At 33.2% G+C, this 18,924-nt stretch overlaps 1 protein-coding gene across 44 annotated transcripts in view; it reads left to right on the forward strand.

Moving 5' to 3' along the window:
- Positions 1-18,924, forward strand: part of RIMS2 (regulating synaptic membrane exocytosis 2) — a 507,129-nt gene that overhangs the window by 161,740 nt on the left and 326,465 nt on the right. For 21 of the 44 annotated variants that reach the window (XM_031650105.1, XM_031650110.1, XM_031650083.1 and 18 more), the window contains exons 8-11: positions 2,787-2,899; positions 8,974-9,021; positions 12,436-12,566; positions 16,099-16,270. In XM_031650105.1, the coding sequence (XP_031505965.1) occupies positions 2,787-2,899; positions 8,974-9,021; positions 12,436-12,566; positions 16,099-16,270 (464 nt within the window). Of the gene's footprint in view, positions 1-2,786; positions 2,900-8,973; positions 9,022-12,435; positions 12,567-16,098; positions 16,271-18,924 lie in introns of those variants that run through there. The other 23 variants (XM_031650086.1, XM_031650093.1, XM_031650098.1 and 20 more) reach the window with 3 other exon arrangements.

Consider the following 18,924-nt stretch of genomic DNA (forward strand, 5'->3'; position numbering starts at 1 on the left):
CTAGGCTGCAAATAGATTAATAGAGTCGAGGGTAAAAGCAGAGACGCGCGGTGGCTCAAGCCTGTAATCCCAGCACTTTGGGAGGCCGAGACGGGCGGATCACGAGGTCAGGAGATCAAGACCATCCTGGCTAACACGGTGAAACCCCGTCTCTACTGAAAAATACAAAAAACTAGCCGGGCGAGGTGGCGGGCGCCTGTAGTCCCAGCTACTCGGGAGGCTGAGGCAGGAGAATGGCGTGAACCCAGGAGGCGGAGCTTGCAGTGAGCTGAGATGGCGCCACTGCACTCCAGCCTGGGTGACAGAGCGAGACTCCGTCTCAAAAAAAAAAAAAAAAGCAAAGAGACTAGTGAGAAGGCTAATCTAGTGGTAAGACAGTGGTGACGTAAACCATGGTGGTAGCAATGAGGATGGTGAGAAGTGGTCAGATTCTCTATATACCACAATAATTGAGAATGCACTATTAAAATAGATGTTTTTTAACTTTCATATTTACAATTACAAGTTTCTTTAAAGTCTTTATCAGAGTAGTCCTTTGAATGCCATAGCTCTATACTTTAAAATATGGTCCCATGACTTATTTGATTTAGTATCTTTGACTACGTGCTAAATGATTTTATCCAAAGAATATCATGATCATATAAAACTGTAACATAAATAATCAAATTATAATTATTATAAAATGATATTATCATCATTTTCCTTATTGCTACCATTGTATTTAGTACTTATAACTGTGCTTGATGTTGTACCTATACCATCACATTTAATTTTTACAACAATCCTATGGGGTAGGTTAAAATTTTTATTCACCTTTATTACATCTCTCAGATATTGTATGAGCAACATGGAAACCTTTATCTTATTTTAGCTATTTAAAAAGACCCTAGGCTATAATTCCAAAATAGTTTCTGAGGAGACAGGGGTCCTTTCTCAGATTAGATCCAGTCTTTTATTCTTTACATTGATGTTTTTCCAAGCCCCTGTCCTTAACCATCTTTATTCCTGGTTCCTCAATAAATTCTTTTCTTCTTATGGTTGTAATTGCCAGCTGTATGACTTCTAAGTTGACATTATCAAAAGTAGGTATCATTGTCCCTACATGCCTGGATGTTCAAAGAATACATTCTGTTGTGTCTTCTGCTGCCTGAAGTTTAACAACCTTTATTGTAAAAACAACAACGACAACAACGACAACAACAACAAAACCCGGCTTCTTTTTTTTTTTTTTTTTTTTTTTGAGACGGAGTCTCGCTCTGTCGCCCGGGCTGGAGTGCAGTGGCCGGATCTCAGCTCACTGCAAGCTCCGCCTCCCGGGTTCCCGCCATTCTCCTGCCTCAGCCTCCCGAGTAGCTGGGACTACAGGCGCCCGCCACCTCACCCGGCTAATTTTTTTGTATTTTTTAGTAGAGACGGGGTTTCACCGTGTTAGCCAGGATGGTCTCGATCTCCTGACCTCGTGATCCGCCCGTCTCGGCCTCCCAAAGTGCTGGGATTACAGGCTTGAGCCACCGCGCCGGGCCCCCGGCTTCTTTCTTAGTAGAAAGGTTTCATTCGTCCTACTTGCTAGTAATATAAAAGGTATCATTGTTACTTCTAATCCTAAGCCTTGCAGTTTCCCTTTCATTTTACACCGTATTCTCTCTAGAGGTGAGTTTTATCTACCTTCATTTCCAATTAGGCATACAACTCTACAGGTTAATTTCCAACACTAGTCTCTACTTGGACATTTGGTCCCATCTGTACTTCCACTTACCTGCTTTACATCTCCCATTGGATGTCTCAGAGGTGTTGTAGGTTCACTGTGTTCCCAATTAAGTTTTTATACATCCATTCCCTTAAACACAGGTCTCCCTGGCCAAGCGCGGTGGCTCACGCCTGTAATCCCAGCACTTTGGGAGGCCGAGGCAGGTGGATCACGAGGTCAGGAGATCGAGACCATCCTGGCTAACATGGTGAAACCCCGTCTCTACTAGAAAAAAAAAAATACAAAAAATTAGCCGGGCGTGTTGGCGGGCGCCTGTAGTCCCAGCTACTTGGGAGGCTGAGGCAGGAGAATGGTGTGAACCTGGGAGGCGGAGGTTGCAGTGAGCCAAGATCAGCCACTGCACTCCAGCCTGGGTGACAGAGTGAGACTCCGTCTCAAAAACAAAAAAAAAAAAACAAAAAACAGGTCTTCCCCAGTGTTCTGAATCCCAATGAATATCAGCAATGTTCTGTCCAGAGAACATGACAGACATACAGGGAATATTCTTATCCCCAAGAATGAAAATAGTGACAATAAATATTTAATATTTTATTCCTTTTTTTATGCCCCTCACTTCTTTCTGCCAGTATAATTTGTTATATTGTTATATACATCATTTTAAAAATTTAATAATTTTGTACTTATTTTCTTATTATTTGCAAATGTCTTTCAGTTGCTTTATTGATTTATGTTTTGATTAGTCCTTGTTTCTATTTTTAAATTTTTCTTAATATGTCATCGTAAGATATAAATATAGTACACTTAACAGATAGTAACTAAGTCCTGAGGTAGAGGCCTGTCTCTACTACAATTGACACAGAAAATGGTTCACTGTTGGTCTTAAGAGAATCCCTATACTGCACTTTTGCTTCCAAAAAAAACGCTTTAAGAATATTTCAATGTTGTGTCTAAGAAAATGGCCTATATAATGACATTTTGTGGACATAAAAAAAATACATAATTTAAAAGTTATATGGCAAAACTTACTAAATACTTGTGAAGAGCCATTGTTATTTGTTATGTGTAATTATCGTTGCAGGTTCTAGCTCATTTGAATCTCAAAAAATGGATCGTCCTTCTATTTCTGTTACCTCTCCTATGAGTCCTGGAATGTTGAGGGATGTTCCACAGTTCTTATCAGGACAACTTTCAGTATGTAGTCATTACATTTACTCTCCTTTTCAGAATATCAAATAGTACTTTTAAAATACGATGCTAGTTTTCTACAAACCAAGTTATTACTAGAACATAATTGTGCTTTTAACCTTCCACTTTATCATTCTTTTAGTTTTGAAATCCAATTTTGACTCTTTATCATACTGCTTCATTTATTAGAGTTAGATTTTCTGGAATTTAATAACAGTTATATTTTGTGAAGGTACCTAAACTCTTTTTTATGTTAGTAATTATAAGAAAATTCAAGTTCATAATTTTTGCCCTTTACCTTAAGATGACTATAATTTGTCATAGATTTTTAAGAGAAATAAAAATGTTGCACTATGTAAAGATGATATTTCAGATAAAAGTAAATATGAATTCTTCACTGCTTTTCAACTTTAAGGATTTTGGTGTCAGTTTATAGTAATCATTGGAGTTCAATATTGCTATGAAATATAATGATACTTGAGATTTTTTGTCAATAGACAAAATGAAATAAACAGAGAAATATGTAATGGATTGCTGAATACTTCAGATAACTTTGCACATTAAGTGATCCCTGATTTGAACATTTTAAAATAAAACTTAAATATTCATTTATGCATTTTATATTGTGTTGATATCAGAGGAGCTTTACAAATGTAAGTCTTTACTTTTTATTCATTTGTTCTGTTGTCATTCCCTTATTAAACCATTTAAAAGTAGTAACAAAATAAATTTATTCTTATACATTAGAAAAATACCGGTTAATATTACCAGTATTGTTGGGGATTACAAAACTTGAAATTTCACGAGTATTAAAAAGATATTTAGGTTGTCAAGATTCAGACATTGAATTTTGGATTAACAAAAAGTTACAGTTAAAAACTAAATTATTTGAGGCTGATATTTTAAGCCCAAAAAAGATAGCTTTTTGTTAAATTAGCTATGAAATTTTTCCTTTGATTTTTTTTGGGGGGAGAGTGGGAAAGGGTAGTATTTGTTTTTTCTGAAGTATTTTCATTAATTAAAAGGAGTTATAGGAAGTATATGCAAAAAGGAAAAAAGTTCATTTGCAGTCATTAAAAAAGTCATTAGACATGTCTTTTTTAGAATGATTTTGACCATAAAGGTGACAATAACAGAAAAGTTATGTAAGAAAGAATATGTGATGCTATTAGGAGATTGTAAATGTTCCACTAAAATAAATTTCTTCCCTTATTATTTTTTTTCCTTTCTATTTCATAAACAGAGTGAACTTTTTCATTTGAGGCTAGTGGTCTTTTTTCAAGTCTGCAAAATAAGTAGCATCTTTCTACTTATTCTTACATATATCGACAGCACATGTTGTCATTTATAGTTACAAATGTATGTTTTCTTCTACTATGCTATAAAATGCTAATAAATGTTGTTTCTTATTATGGATCCATTTCAGTAGTTCATCCTTAAATAATGTTTTTGGGGCTGGATGATTCCAGTCCATAAATAAAACCGTGTTTGTGGGGGGTGTGTGTGTGTGTGTGTATGTGTCTGTCTGTGTCTGTGTGTATGTATAGTTTGCTTGAGTTCGTAAAGAAGGAGTGGAAGTTAGATTTTCTATAATAAGTAAGCATCACTTTGTTTTCTCATTTGAATCCCAAGGTCTTACTACAGATTGGACTAGGAAGGGAGGACGAGAAGCATAGTTCAGGGATTTAGACAAATTTCAAATTCAACTATTTTTCTTCATGGTTCAAAATTAATATAGTAAAAGGTACAACTGTTAAATATTTGGGGGAAATATAAACTTAAAAGTTTCACTTCTAAATTTATGTGTAACAATGTAAAGTTATAGTATTTAGATTTATAAGTGATTTTGTAATTAAAAATGTGTACTATTTTCTCCTTTTCTTATGACTTCGAAGGAATATGTTCCAGTATGATATTATTAGTAAAACTTTTAGCTGTATATGTTTTGAAATTGTTCACACATATACCCATACCCTACCCTATATATAAAAAATGTTGGTTATAAATATACTACACATTTATTGTGGGAAATCTGGAAAGCACAGAAAATTAATAAGACGTAAAAATCACCTATAATCCTGACACTGAAATATAACCATTCACTACGTATAAATTTTTAAACAAAACTGAAAAAAAAATACTATTTTGAATCCTGATTTTTCTCTTAGTAATATTGTGGACTTTTTCCTGTCTTTAAAAATTCCTCTTAAAATTGTTTTAATGTCCATTTTAATACTTCATTGTAACCTAAATCACTATTTTAGGGTACCTTGCTTGTTTCTAACTAATTTTTATGAATAATGATACTGTGGAAATCCTTGAATATAAATCTTGAATATTTTTGTTAGGACAAAATTCTATTGTCAGAATAACTTTCCAGAAATAAAATTACAATATAAAAAGCAAAGGAAAATTTTAGGATTCTTGAAATCTATTTTCAAATTTTTCCTTCAGAAATGATTTTACCTAATTAAATTCCAATCATCTACTTAAGAAATCTGTGTTAAGTTCTGACCCCCACATCAGGTATAGTACTAGTCACTGCAAATACAAGTTTTTACCTTCATGTAACTTATGAATTTTTTTCTTATATTTTTGCATCCAGGAAAATATAACTAAGATGCTATCTGATATATAATAATTCCCTTTATATTTAATCCTGTCTCTATCAGCCTGGAGATAATTTCGGTTTGCTCTAATGATGTAGAGGTTGGAAAAATATATCTACATATATCAACCCTAAGGAAAACTAGGAAGTCATAAACCAACATTACAATTCCTTTTTCCTTCTTTTCTACCTTTGGACATTTTTGCTGTTGGTTAGTTTTTACTTGGGCCCGTACTTCACTTACAAAATTATGATATTGCTAATGCCTGAGAACAATGATAATTTTTATAGTATGTGAGTTGGCCTTCCTAATATTCTGTCTGTTCATGTCTCAAATAGAAAATATATACATATAATATCATTCTCAAAGGAGATGACTATTAAAAAAAAATGTAAATTTGTTGTTTACATTTTCATGCTCAAGGCTGTTGATTTTTTTAAATGTATGCAATTTATTTTCTCTCCATTTTTGAATTGTCCTGCTGTTTATTATTCTAGGGCATAGCAGTGAAAATGCCATTAATGTATTTGGTGAAGAAAATCAGCATGAATTCAGGTTTATGCCATGTAGGCTGTATGTTAGCATTTTCACTGACAGCACTCCCTTACTAGGACCCTATTTTTAATATGTGTTCTTCCAGAATTTAGCAGTTTTTCTCCTTCAGTTGATTACTTTTGTAGTTCTTAATAGTTTCAATTAGTTTATAGTCTTTGACTATTTTGATAATAGGGCATTAAAAGAAAATATAGCTTTCAATTTTTTTCAAAGTGAGGAAAGGCTCAGAATTCTCTTTCTGTGGGAACGTATTACACAATTGATACTACTGATAATCATATTTTATTTCATTCACTTCATGATCTGTGGTTGATTTATGGTTGCAGTGTTTTTCCAAGTTACTTTAAAAAATATCTTTTGACTCCATTTTAAGTAAATATTACAAATATCCATTTTATATGCCCATTTGAAAGGAATACATAATTTAAGGAGCGGTATATGTCCTTTCTATCTGCCTGGAAACTCCATAGCCTTTTTAAAACTTTCTATAAATGAAAGGTTTTTTTTGAGCTTTTATCTGTTACACTTCATTGTTATGACTTTATTATTCTGAAAGTATTGTATGAAAAGAATGTTCCAAAGATACTAGTGCAATTAATAGTGGAAAGTGATATTAAAAATGCAAAATGGATTGTGGTGTACAAATTCAAATTCCTCATTTGTATGAAGCCTGAATTGTTATAGATATCATCAGGTCTCTCATGCTTACAATAAATGAATTAATAGTAATTACAAATTACAGTGAGACACATAGTGTTTGCCATCCCTATCTGAAATATCCATAGAGACAGAAAGCAGTGGTTACTAATGGACAGCGAGATGGAAAAGTAGGGAGTGATTATGTAAAGTACAGAGTGTTCTGGGATGATGAAAATATTTTGAAACTGGAAGGAGGTGGTAATTCCACAGAATTCTGGACACAGTATTTGCCACTGAATTGTATACTTTAAAATAGTCAGTTGTATGTCTGGTGAATTTTATGTTAATTTAAAAAATATTGTCAACACAAAAATATATTTTTATAGCCATATTTAAAATATAAACTCATGGGTAAAGATTAGGTGTAAATTGCCATAGGTTTCAAAAGGTTGATTTCAGAAGTCTGTGAGATGCATGTATGAGTTCATTTTAGAACATGGAAAAATGTTTGCTTTAAAGGATTCATTTATTTGAAAGTATTATTTCTTTTAAAGGGAATCTTTTATTTTATGACATAATATTTACTTGTAAAAATATTCTGTAACCTTAATATTTTTGGTCTAAAACAAAACAGGTAGGAGGACAGGGGAAATAAAATGCATTTCTAAAGTACCTTGTTTAGTCCCTTTCTTCAGCATGCCAAATTTCTCTATGAATTTCATATATGCCCTCTGTCATTTGCTAAAGCATTATAATAGCCTGTGGTTATGCCGACAGACATCAGTAACACACTCCACATCTGAATATTTCTTTCTTCCTTTGGGAATATTTCCACATAAAAAATAAGACAGCTTAGATTTGAAACTGCCTTGGTTTTGAAAGAGACAGACAGAGAGAGAGAGAGAGAGAGAGATTGAGAGAGAGAGAAAGATGACTCATGATTGAATGACAGTCTGCTTTTAAGTCTGCTTTCCTTTGGGTTTTAGATTTATGTCTTAAATAAACGTGTCTGATCAATGCCAACTGGACTGAGAAAAAGTACTCTTAGTACTCATTATCTGTTTCCAGTTAGCAGTGGAAAGAGAGAAGCCTTTAACTATTTATGACTTTGAAGTAGACAAGAGAGACATCCATAAGAAATGTGAGGAATGGGATGGAATCTTGGTGATAGAAGCAGAATTAAATGCCTTGAAATCCATTCCCAAACCTGATCATGTTCTGATTTAGCTGTTGGAATGCCTAATAAAGGCACAACATTCTGATTATTGTGGTGTCTGTTGGAAACTTTCAAAATGAAAACAAAAGTCAGTAAGAGAAAGGAAATTTGATTTGATTCTGAGAATTTGATTTAGTGATTTAATTAGAACTGGGTTCTGTTTTCTGTCTTTACACTACCTTGCTTTTTGTTTGAGTATGGGCAAGTGTGTCTAGCCCTTTTCTGTGTTTCCTCACTTACAAATTGTGAGTAGAAGCAACTACCTCATAAGGTTGTTGGAAATACCATGAGGCAATAAACTTACAATAAACTGTCAATAAAGCCTTGAAAAAGTCCAACAAACTGTATAAGCAAAAAGAGATAAGATACTGTCATTAATAGGTGTGATTAGCAATAAACAATGTTACCTTAAGTGGTACATAATAAATGTCTGATGATGGTGTTTCAATACTAGAACCTGATAGGGATCCATCAAGTATGAATCAAGTAATTAATCCAATGCATTTCTGCACACTTTTATTTTAATGTGTTTATTCTTTTAAGAAATTCTAAAGCCAACTTGGCTAATAGTTTTTGGACTTTGGGTAGACATACTTTGGAGAAGTCACACAATTACTTCCACAGATGGGTTTTCACTAATAACTCTGTAATACATTTTCAACTAACTTCTTTTTACACTGTCCTATTTTCTGTGTAGTATGTTTAAGGATAAAATATGAAATTTATTGATTCTTGGGTTATGCTTTTAATCATTCTTTCAAAATACATGAGCCCAAATATATTATTTTATATCCAGTCTTAATTCTTGTTTTGTGAACTACATTTGAAAAATTTGATTATACAAATTCTAGTATTTTGTATAGTTTTTAATGTTTTTTGGCATTGGACAAAATTAATTTATTCATTACACTGAAGTACTTAATTTCGATAAATATTGTCATGGAAAAATTGTATTTAAGGGATAGTTGTATGTGTTTGTTTTTACTTTTGGTCTTTTAGTTCCAGTGTGTTGTCCTTTTTGGTTTTGTTTTATTGCTTTTTTCTTTAATTTTGCTTACCAGAGCCAAAGCCTTAGTAGAAGAACAACGCCTTTTGTTCCTAGGGTTCAGGTAAAGGCCTTGTCTGCCTGATAGAAACTAAAGTTGTGTTTAACCCTTATTTGTATGTTTTTGGAAAATGCGTTAGTAGGAAAACTTTTTTTGGTATGTTGCTCCAAACCATATTATTGACTTTCAAATCATTTTATTAGCCAGCTTGTAAAAATTTGCATGGGGATTAGAATATTGAATAAAAATTTAAAGAGACAATCTTTGTTAGTGATTTTATATGATAAACTAAATACTAAACCTTATAGATTTCAAAGTGGTATTTAATGTAGATTCTACTTATATATATGACATTTACAGAAATAGCTAATTTTATACTGTTGATATTTTCCTTTGTTACACTAAGGTTACTGTCTCTTTAAATCACTCATTATGTCACTTAACATCTATATTCTCTTGCATTTTCCAAGTAATAACTCCTTGAGGAGACTGGCAAATAAATTTGTACCTTATTTAAAATATGAATTTTATGCATATTATATATAATGTTCATTTTTTGGAAAGTATTTTACTTTGAAAGAACAAAATTATAATCCAAATAAAATAAGTTGGATTTATTTTGTTAATATTTTGCCATTGTAGTTTTATTTAATTTTATGTAATACTTGGGTACAAGTTGTTTGCCTCTTTTCATTAGGAACCCCTTATATGGTAAAGTAATGGCAATATAGTTTTTTTTAAGTAGTATTATGCTTTCCTTGCTTTGCTGCATGTTGTTTTTTTAAAAATTTGTTGCTTCTGAGTAATACTTATTTTGTTTAAATTTTAAAAATTAAATTATTCTTGTTAATATTATACAATATAAAATATTTACCTATGCTGCTTAGGTCCTACTTAGGAAAATAGTTACATGCTAAAGCTGGAATGAGAAATATTTTAAAACAATTTAAATTATACTAATATTTTATTAATGAAATTGGGGCTGAACAGGAACTATGTCAGGACCAGAATTGTGAAGATATGTTTGTTATATTTGGGGGAATCAACAGCTATATTTTAAACACTTATTTAAAAAGCACAGATAAGAAATTAAGAATATTATAAAGTGATGTACCTAATAAAATCTGTTTCGATTATGTGAACTGGATATCTATTAAAAACTTCAATGCAAGTCCTATAATACAAATAAAAATTAGGACTATATTCAAATACTCAGTTTAAAGCAGTCTATTAAAAGGTATAATTTTGGTCAAATAATTAGTAAAGTTAAAATGTGCCTATTTGCTGTTTATTTTAATATTTGTACATTTGTAATTTATAATTTAGTAAACTCTAAAATATTATACCAAAAATAAGCCATATGTTTACTCTGTATGAGAAATGGACAATATTAGTAACTGATAATGTTTTGGTTTTCCATGGCATAAGGAAATCTGAAAAGAATACTCTATCAGACTTTTGAAATATATATCTCAAATGCTAGTTTTAATGATTTTAAAGGAGAAAAAATATTGCTGGTGGAGATGGCCCCAAGTAATTAGTTTAACCCCCCAAAAGGTTCTCATAGAAATCAATAATTTGCTCTAATAATTTTTAGCTTAGTCTCATAATAATTATTGTTTCTTCAGTGTAACATTTATTGGAAATAAATCTTTTTAACCCTACAGAATCTTTTTTTTTTCCTTTGAGGTGCTTAATATTCATGTCATGAACCTCAGAGAAAGCTTTTTAATGTCTTAGAAAAAATGAAGCCATAAACTCTTTAAAACTGATGAAAATAGAGACTACCATAGAAATCAGTTGGGTTTTTGTCACACATTTATGATACTATCTATAACACCTCTTTGATCTCATATACAATCAGACAATCCTGCATTTCTCTCTTTTTCACTCATATCTTTTGTCAGAAGAATAGTCTCCTTTTGGCCCCTTTTTCTTATCTGTATCTATGTTCTAATATTATTAGAAAAGCAAATATTTTAACTGTTTTCATATATTGGAGACTTTTTTCTTCAAGTTGTTAATCTCTTAATGTAAGGCAGTGGTTCTCAAATTTTAATGCACTTGAGGATCACCTAGGGACTTGTTAAAATCCAACTTCCAGGGCCTCGTTCTGATTCAGTAGGCGAGAGGTGGGCCCAGGAATTTGTAACTTTTTAATAAATAAGTGAGATAATACTGACACGGAAAGTTTATTAGCCCAATGTAAGAAATACTTGTCTAGGGTCTATTTTTGTACTTAGCAGCTCCATTAGAAAAATTTCTTGTTATTCAATAGCAAGATAATACCTGCATTAAATGTAAAAACATAAAAATTGATAACTATAATTTAAACAAGTTGGATATTTCTTACTCTTATTCCTATAAAAGGGCTGATTCCATTTGGCAAAAAAAAAGATGGAAATAATTTTATATACTTTTTTGAGACTGTCAGTTTACCTTTTCTGACTCAAAAGTTGCTCAGTGTCTCATTCTCTAGAATATGAAGTGAGGGACTCAACAAAGCTATGTTGGAATTGGAATTGAATTGCCAGTGTTTATGTATAACCAGTACTGATTTGTAACTGTTATTCTCAAGTTCCAAATTTTGGTTCCATTTCAGTTTCAACATAGTGGTTAGATATGTGCTGAGTTCTGGGCCAAGATGTGGATCAGAGCCATAATTATCATAGATCCTGACATAGTAGAATCAAACAGCTAGGTGTGCAAGTGTGAGGTATGTGTGTGGGAGGTGATAACTGTTAAATCAAGTGAATTCAGCAGTTGGATATGAAGTTCCCTTCCCTAATTATGGCACAGGGAAATTGTTCTCATTTTCTTATCTCAAATAATAAAATGTACTCTTATTATCCTAAGGATATTATTCATCAGTTTCACAAAAGAATGAGACTTAATGTCTGAATAAGGAAAAATTTTAAAGATGAATTCATTATCATTTTAAGTTCAAACTGAAGGAATCTATTGACTAAAGCTACTAGTAAATCCCTTTTGCTTATAATATTTTAAATGTTTTTAACTATGAAACAACATAAAACATTTACTTGAAAATTCCCTATGAATGTTATATAAACAGGATATTATCTACTCAATTCATTTTGAGCACTTATTCTGAACTCAGTTTTTTTTGTAGGGGAACCAAAATGAACTAGTGATTCTTGCATAAGTAAAGATACAGATCAGTCATTTTATATAAAGTCCTTAATTATGATAATGTAATTATGTACATGTTAATAAGCAATCACATTAAGATAATAAAAAGCCCACATGCTTGATCAAACTGAAATGTCTGAATCATTCTTTTATTCATTGAAGTTATTATAGTATATCCTTTTATTTTTAACTAGCCACAATTTACTAAGTAAAATTTATATTCTGTGCTAATGATACTGTAAGAGAATGGGGTGAAGATTGGAAAGGTAAACATTGTGTTTGTGTAGTAAATGTTTGAATTGATAAATTAATATTTTTGCTTTTCAGATAAAACTATGGTTTGACAAGGTTGGTCACCAATTAATAGTTACAATTTTGGGAGCAAAGGATCTCCCTTCCAGGGAAGATGGGAGGCCAAGGAATCCTTATGTTAAAATTTACTTTCTTCCAGACAGAAGGTAAGGATATAAAACAAAAATAAATGTTCTGGAAAATAAATGAGGAAATGTTAATAGCAATGGGTATTTCAATTCTGTATCATTTATTGGTATCATACTAGTGAGATGTGTGAAGTTTAACATAAACGTGATGGTTCTTAGGAATCAAAATAGTGACAGTAAGTTAGATTTTTAAAAACTTAAATGTTGTATATGTGATTTTAAATATTAATTTTAGGCATGTGTGTATTCTTGTATATATTTTCATTATTCAAAATCATTAAAAGTTATGCTTCCTAAAATCAAATTTTTAACACAAATTATAGAGTCAAAAAGCTAAAATACTAGAATTTTTAGTCAAAAATACTAGCTCTTTTAGTCAAAAAGCTAAAAATACTGCTAAAAAGTGCTCATTTCTCTGCAATTTCTACCTCCTCTTTCCAAGATATTATTTCTCTCTATTCTATAAATTTAACAAGTTGTTTTGTATTCATCACCTTATATCATCAAGAAAACTTACCACAAGTCCCAGAATCACCTTCCTCAAGCATTATTTGTTTTGTGTTTATTCTAATCAATATAAATGGTATTGTTCTACCCTTAATTTTTTTTCTTTTTGTTCTACCCTGATTTGATTGGAGAAATACTTTATCTGAAAACAAATCTAATCACTCTGAATTTCAGGCACGTAAAAAATAAAAGAGACTATTCAATAGGCATCATGAAAAAGAAAGAAGGAATGATACCAGTTACCTTTCCCCAGTTATCTGTCTGCATCCCTGCCTCCCACGGCAGAGTGCTCTCAAGATCTCGTTATTTTTTCTCAGGTTGGAAGTGGATAGGCACAGATGTGATCTTAAACATGTTTATACACTTTTGGATTCTCATTGATTTAGTTATTTGGTTCAAGTAGAAAGTCATCAAGGTTGAGTTCGGTACCAAAGTGTCACCTGAACAACAATCTCAGCAAAGAAAAGGACAAAAGAATAGACAATGAACAAAGGCTTTGCATTTTATTTGATACATATTTTGAAGTTTTATACTCTTTTTATATCTTGAAGTTAGTCGCCAGTTAAAATATATTTCTTCTTCTAATTTTAAGTAAAAACATCAAGTGTTTGCATGCTGTTACTGAATTACATTTAATGGAAACCAAAGTTCTAGTAACATGAAAATAAATTTTTAAAAAGGATTAGGTTGGATTTTATTGTTTTTAAAAATTAACTACCTTCTCAGCAATTTGATGATTCATTAAAAGATCAATTATTTATTTTATCATAATTAGGCTTTTATTTTAAAATGATGTCTATAGCATGCTTATTGATCTTAGTGTTTAAATATCTTTAGCACCTTCTCAGTGTTTGACTTATGCAGTATGCTTTGATTCTGAAGGCTTTATTTATACTTCTAGAAAAAGTAAAACTCATTTTTTTTTAACTTGCTGAAAATAAGGTTATTTTTAATGGTTCTTTTTGTGAATTGGTGCTTGGGTACGTACCAAATTGCCTTATTAAATTGTAATCATATATGTTAGGTTTATAAGAAACTTCAGAGATTGTCTATTCTTCTTCCTATTCAACATAGAAATCCTGTCTAAAATTTTCATTCTTTATCTGAGAACTTTTTTCTGTCCTTAAGAGGAAGTTCATGACTTCCTCTTCTTTTTCCTTTCAGATTTTGATAGAAACCATTTTTGTTTGTTTGTTTGTTTTTGAGACAGAGTTTTGCTCTTTTTGCCCAGGCTGGAGTGCAAAGACACGATCTCGGCTCACTGCAACCTCCACCTCCCGGGTTCAAGCAATTCTCCTGACTCAGCCTCCCTAGTAGCTGGGATTACAGGTGCCTGCCACCATGCCCAGCTAATTTTTTGTATTTTTAGTAGAGACGGGGTTTCACCGTGTTGGCCAGGATGGTCTCGATCTCTTGACCTCGTGATCCACCTGCCTTGGCCTCCCGAAGTGCTGGGATTACAGGCGTGAGCTACTGTGCCTGGCCAGATATAAACCATTCTTGAATTAGATAGCAAGGCTCCTGTTAAATACTTTCATCCTGGCCTTCTTGGAAGGACCTTTATCTCTTGAGAAGGTCTCAAAATTCATTCTTCATCAATGAAATATGAGTAGATGTTAAATAAATATTTGTTAAAGCTGTAAGCAAAGGGAGGGAGAGAAAGATCATACATCACAGTCCTTGTTTCAGATAAGTTATTCCCATACACATTATCACTTCTTTCCAGGTATAGAAATAAAATCTCCTACATGGGTTTGCAATGTCATTTTTCTGCCAATGCCTTCATGGTTAATAAAGCTACCTTGCATGTTATCTTGTCCATGTGTATTAACAAAATTCGTTATCAATTTGTATATTTAAAGTCATCTTTCTGCCACATTATATATGTGTGCTTTGGAAACATATAATACCTCTTCATCATTCAAGTAAAATCTATATTAAACTTAAAATTCCAATGAGAAGAAGTTGCATTACTTCCCAATTTCAGAGACAATTCTACCCCTTCTTAGTTCTCTCTCCTCCCTATTTCCCAAAACTCTTGGGACTGTGTTGTGCTGAGATAATTTGTAGCAGTTGATACTGTTCTAACTGGAGCTTGTCTGTCATTTTAGATAGTTCTCTTAGGTAGCTTAAATTGTATTTCCTAGAAAATTGTATTCCTATCCAGCCAGTGATCCTGTCTAATAAGCAAGATTAATGATCTCCAAATAGGTTGGATGTACCCTAGGTGATGTACAGGATAATCCTTTCATGATCAGGAAGAAATATTTGAATGTTTAAAAATTTTTATTTTATTATTTTTAGTTTCTGTTTTCATCTATTTTCCAATATGGACAATATGTTAGTATAACAGTATGGTGACACACGTACAGAGATATACAACCAAAAAGAACATGAAAACCTTTGAACTGGCAATCCCATTTATTGGGATGGTTATCTTGCATTTTCAACTCACATTGTGGTGACTACCTCACATAGAAATAAATTTACAGTGTTTTAAAATACCAAATATATGTCAAATAAATATGAATTTCTTATATTTAAAAAAGTATCTTTATAAAAAATAGATTATAATTGGTCATTAGCTAGAACTTTGTAGATAAGAAGTTGTGAATATCACAATTTACTCCTCTTTTTGTACAATGAGACTTCTGTAGTTTAAATGAATAGTATATGTAATGTTACTGGTTAATTATCATTTAGAAGGTTTTCAGTAGGGCGATGTGTTAAAAAATTATTGAGTTAAGATTCTCAGGTCTGGTTTTATTTAGATTTTGAGAAAGATTAAGTTTTCAATAATTTGTCATGGAAAAAATTTAACATTTATTGTAACTTCACCATTATTGTCATATCTATAAAGTGTGATATAGTATACACCTTAAATTTTTCATAATAATTTTAAAGTTTATAACACTTGCAATGTATGATAATTTGATGGTAAAATATCACCTAACTTGTTTACCGAGAAATTTTAAATGAAAAAATTTTAGGATAAAACTTGTGGTTCTATGTAAGTTCATAATTTGTTGGTTTTTTTCCATAGTGATAAAAACAAGAGAAGAACTAAAACAGTAAAGAAAACATTGGAACCCAAATGGAACCAAACATTCATTTATTCTCCAGTCCACAGAAGAGAATTTCGGGAACGAATGCTAGAGATTACCCTTTGGGATCAAGCTCGAGTTCGAGAGGAAGAAAGTGAATTCTTAGGCGAGGTATCTGGAGTTGTTTTAAAGTTTATGCTATTCGTGTTATCCTGAATGCTTTTATTTATATAACTGTCAGTATAATTTTATATGTAGAATATCTGCAAAGGTAGGCACAATTTCTTTAATGGAATGTATTTCAGCTGCTGCTTTAGGACAAAACTTGAAACTATAGAAAACAGTGGTTGTACATATTCTGACAGTTTTTACATGTCATTTCTTATTTTAGAACTCTCAGTGTTGAATGATAAAAGATTTGTATTTCACAAATACATTGCTTTGTTTTATAGTGATATGTATATATTTTGGTAGTTTACTGAACAGACTGTACCACTAATAAGTAGTTAAACCATTTATTTATGGATTATTTTTAAGCCCTACAATGTAACAGGCACTGTGCTATAGATTGAGCCTTCAAAGGTAAATAAGGAGTGTTACTTACTTCAAGGAATTTACAATTCATTGGTGATACAGACACATGAATAGCAATTAGAATATAACATGCCAATTGATATGGAGGAGAAAATGCAATAGGAATACATAATTGCTGTGCAGAGGAGGGCAGGTGGTCAAAGCAAGTCTTCAAAGAGAGAGAGGAATTTAGCAAATTCAAGGGGAGTGAAATTCCTGCAGAGGGAATAAGAAGACATCAGGGTGAGGAGATATTGGTCAATTGCACTGAAATTGGAAGGGAATATGGTAAGAAATGAGGTTTGAGGCTTAAACTGAGACCTGGGCATGTCACTTAATATATAAACAAATTTAGATTTATCTGGTTGATAATAGGAACCAATAACCAATAACCAATTCTCTCTTTCCCATCTCTGTGGAGTCTCACTTTGTCACAGTGGCACAGTCATAGCTCACTGCTGCCTCAAGCTCTTGGGCTCAAGTAATTCTTCTGCCTCAGCTTCCCAAGTAGCTGGGACTATAGGCACCCACCACCATGCCCAGCTAATTTTATTTTTTTTGTAGGAATGGGTCTCGTCATCTTGCCCAGTCTCATATTTTCTTTAAAAAGAAAATGGTTTGACTGTACTTGAGAAAAGTATTTCCAACTGTAATGTGGAGAATGATTGAAGAAGGCAAGATGGGAAGCAATTACCCAGCTATTAGCATGTTAAGTTACTCACTTTCAGCCTTTTTCAGTGTGGTTGGTGTATTAGTTCATTTTCATGCTGCTGATAAAGACATACCCGAGACTGAGAAGAAAAAGGGATTTAGTGTACTTACAGTCCACATGGCAGAAGGCAAGGAGGAGCAAGTCACATCTTACATGGATGGTGCTAGGCAAAGAGAGAGAGAGATTCTGCAGGGGAACTCCTCTTTATAAAACCGTCAGATCTCGTGAGATTTATTCACTATGAGGAGAACAGCATCAGAAAGTCCCACCCACATTATTTGATTACCTCCCACTGGGTCCTTCCCACGGCACATGGAAATTGTGGAAGTTACAATTCAAGAGGAAATTTGGGTGGGGACACAGCCAAACCGTATCATTCCATCTGTCCCCTCCCAAATCTCATGTCATCACATTTCAAAACCAATCATGCCTTCCCAATAGTCTCCAAAGTCTTAACTCAGAATTAACTCAAAAGTCCAGAGTCCAAAGTCTAAAGTCTCATCTGAGACTAGGTAAGTCCCTTCTGCCTATGAGACTATATAATCAAAAGTAAGTTAGTTACTCCCTAGATACAATGGGAGTGCAGGCATTGGGTAAATACAGCCATTCCAAATGGGAGAAATTGCCCAAAACAAAGCCTCATGCAAGTCTGAAATCCAGTGATACTATCAAATCTTAAAGCTCTAAAATAATCTCCTTTGACTCCATGTCTCACATCCAGGTCATGCTGATGCAAGAGGTGGGTTCCCATGATCTTGGGCAACTCTGCCCCTGTGGCTTTGCAGGGTATAGCCTCCCTTCTGGCTGTTTTCATGGGCTGCCATTGAGTGTCTCTGGGTTTTCCAGGTGCACAGTGCAAGCTGTAGGTGGATCTACCATTCTGGTTGGTGGCCATCTTCTCACAGCTCCACTAGGCAATGCCCCAGTAGGGACTCTGTATTTGGGCTCTGACCCCACATTTCCCTTCTGCACTGCCCTAGCAGAGGTTCTCCATGAGAGCCCCACCCCTGCAACAAACTTTTACCTGGACATCCAGGCATTTCCATACATCCTCTGAAATCTAAGCAGAGGTTCCCAAATCTCAATTCTTGACTTCTGTACACCTGCAGGCTCATCACCATGTGGAAGCTGCCAAGGCTTGGGCTTGCACCCTCTGAAGCAATGGCCCAAGCTGTAGCTTGGCTCCTTTTTGTCACAGCTGAAGCAGCTGGGATGCAGGACACCAAGTCCACAGACTTGGTGTCACAGCATGGGGACCCTGGGCCTGGCCCACAAAACCATTTCTTCCTCCTAGGGCTCCAGGCCTGTGATGGGAGGGGCTGCTATGAAGACCTCTGAATTGCCCTGGAGACATTTTCCCCATTACACATAGGCAATTAACATTTGGCCCCTCATTACTTATGCAAATTTCTGCAGCTGGCTTGAACTTTTCCTCAGAAAATGATATTTTCTTTTCTATCATATTGTCAGGATACAAGTTTTCCAAACTTTTATGCTCTGCTTCCCTTATAAAACGAAATGCCTTTAACAGAACCCAAGT

This window comes from Papio anubis, chromosome 8 (genome assembly GCF_008728515.1).
Source record: "Papio anubis isolate 15944 chromosome 8, Panubis1.0, whole genome shotgun sequence".
Classification (NCBI taxonomy): Eukaryota; Metazoa; Chordata; class Mammalia; order Primates; family Cercopithecidae; genus Papio; species Papio anubis.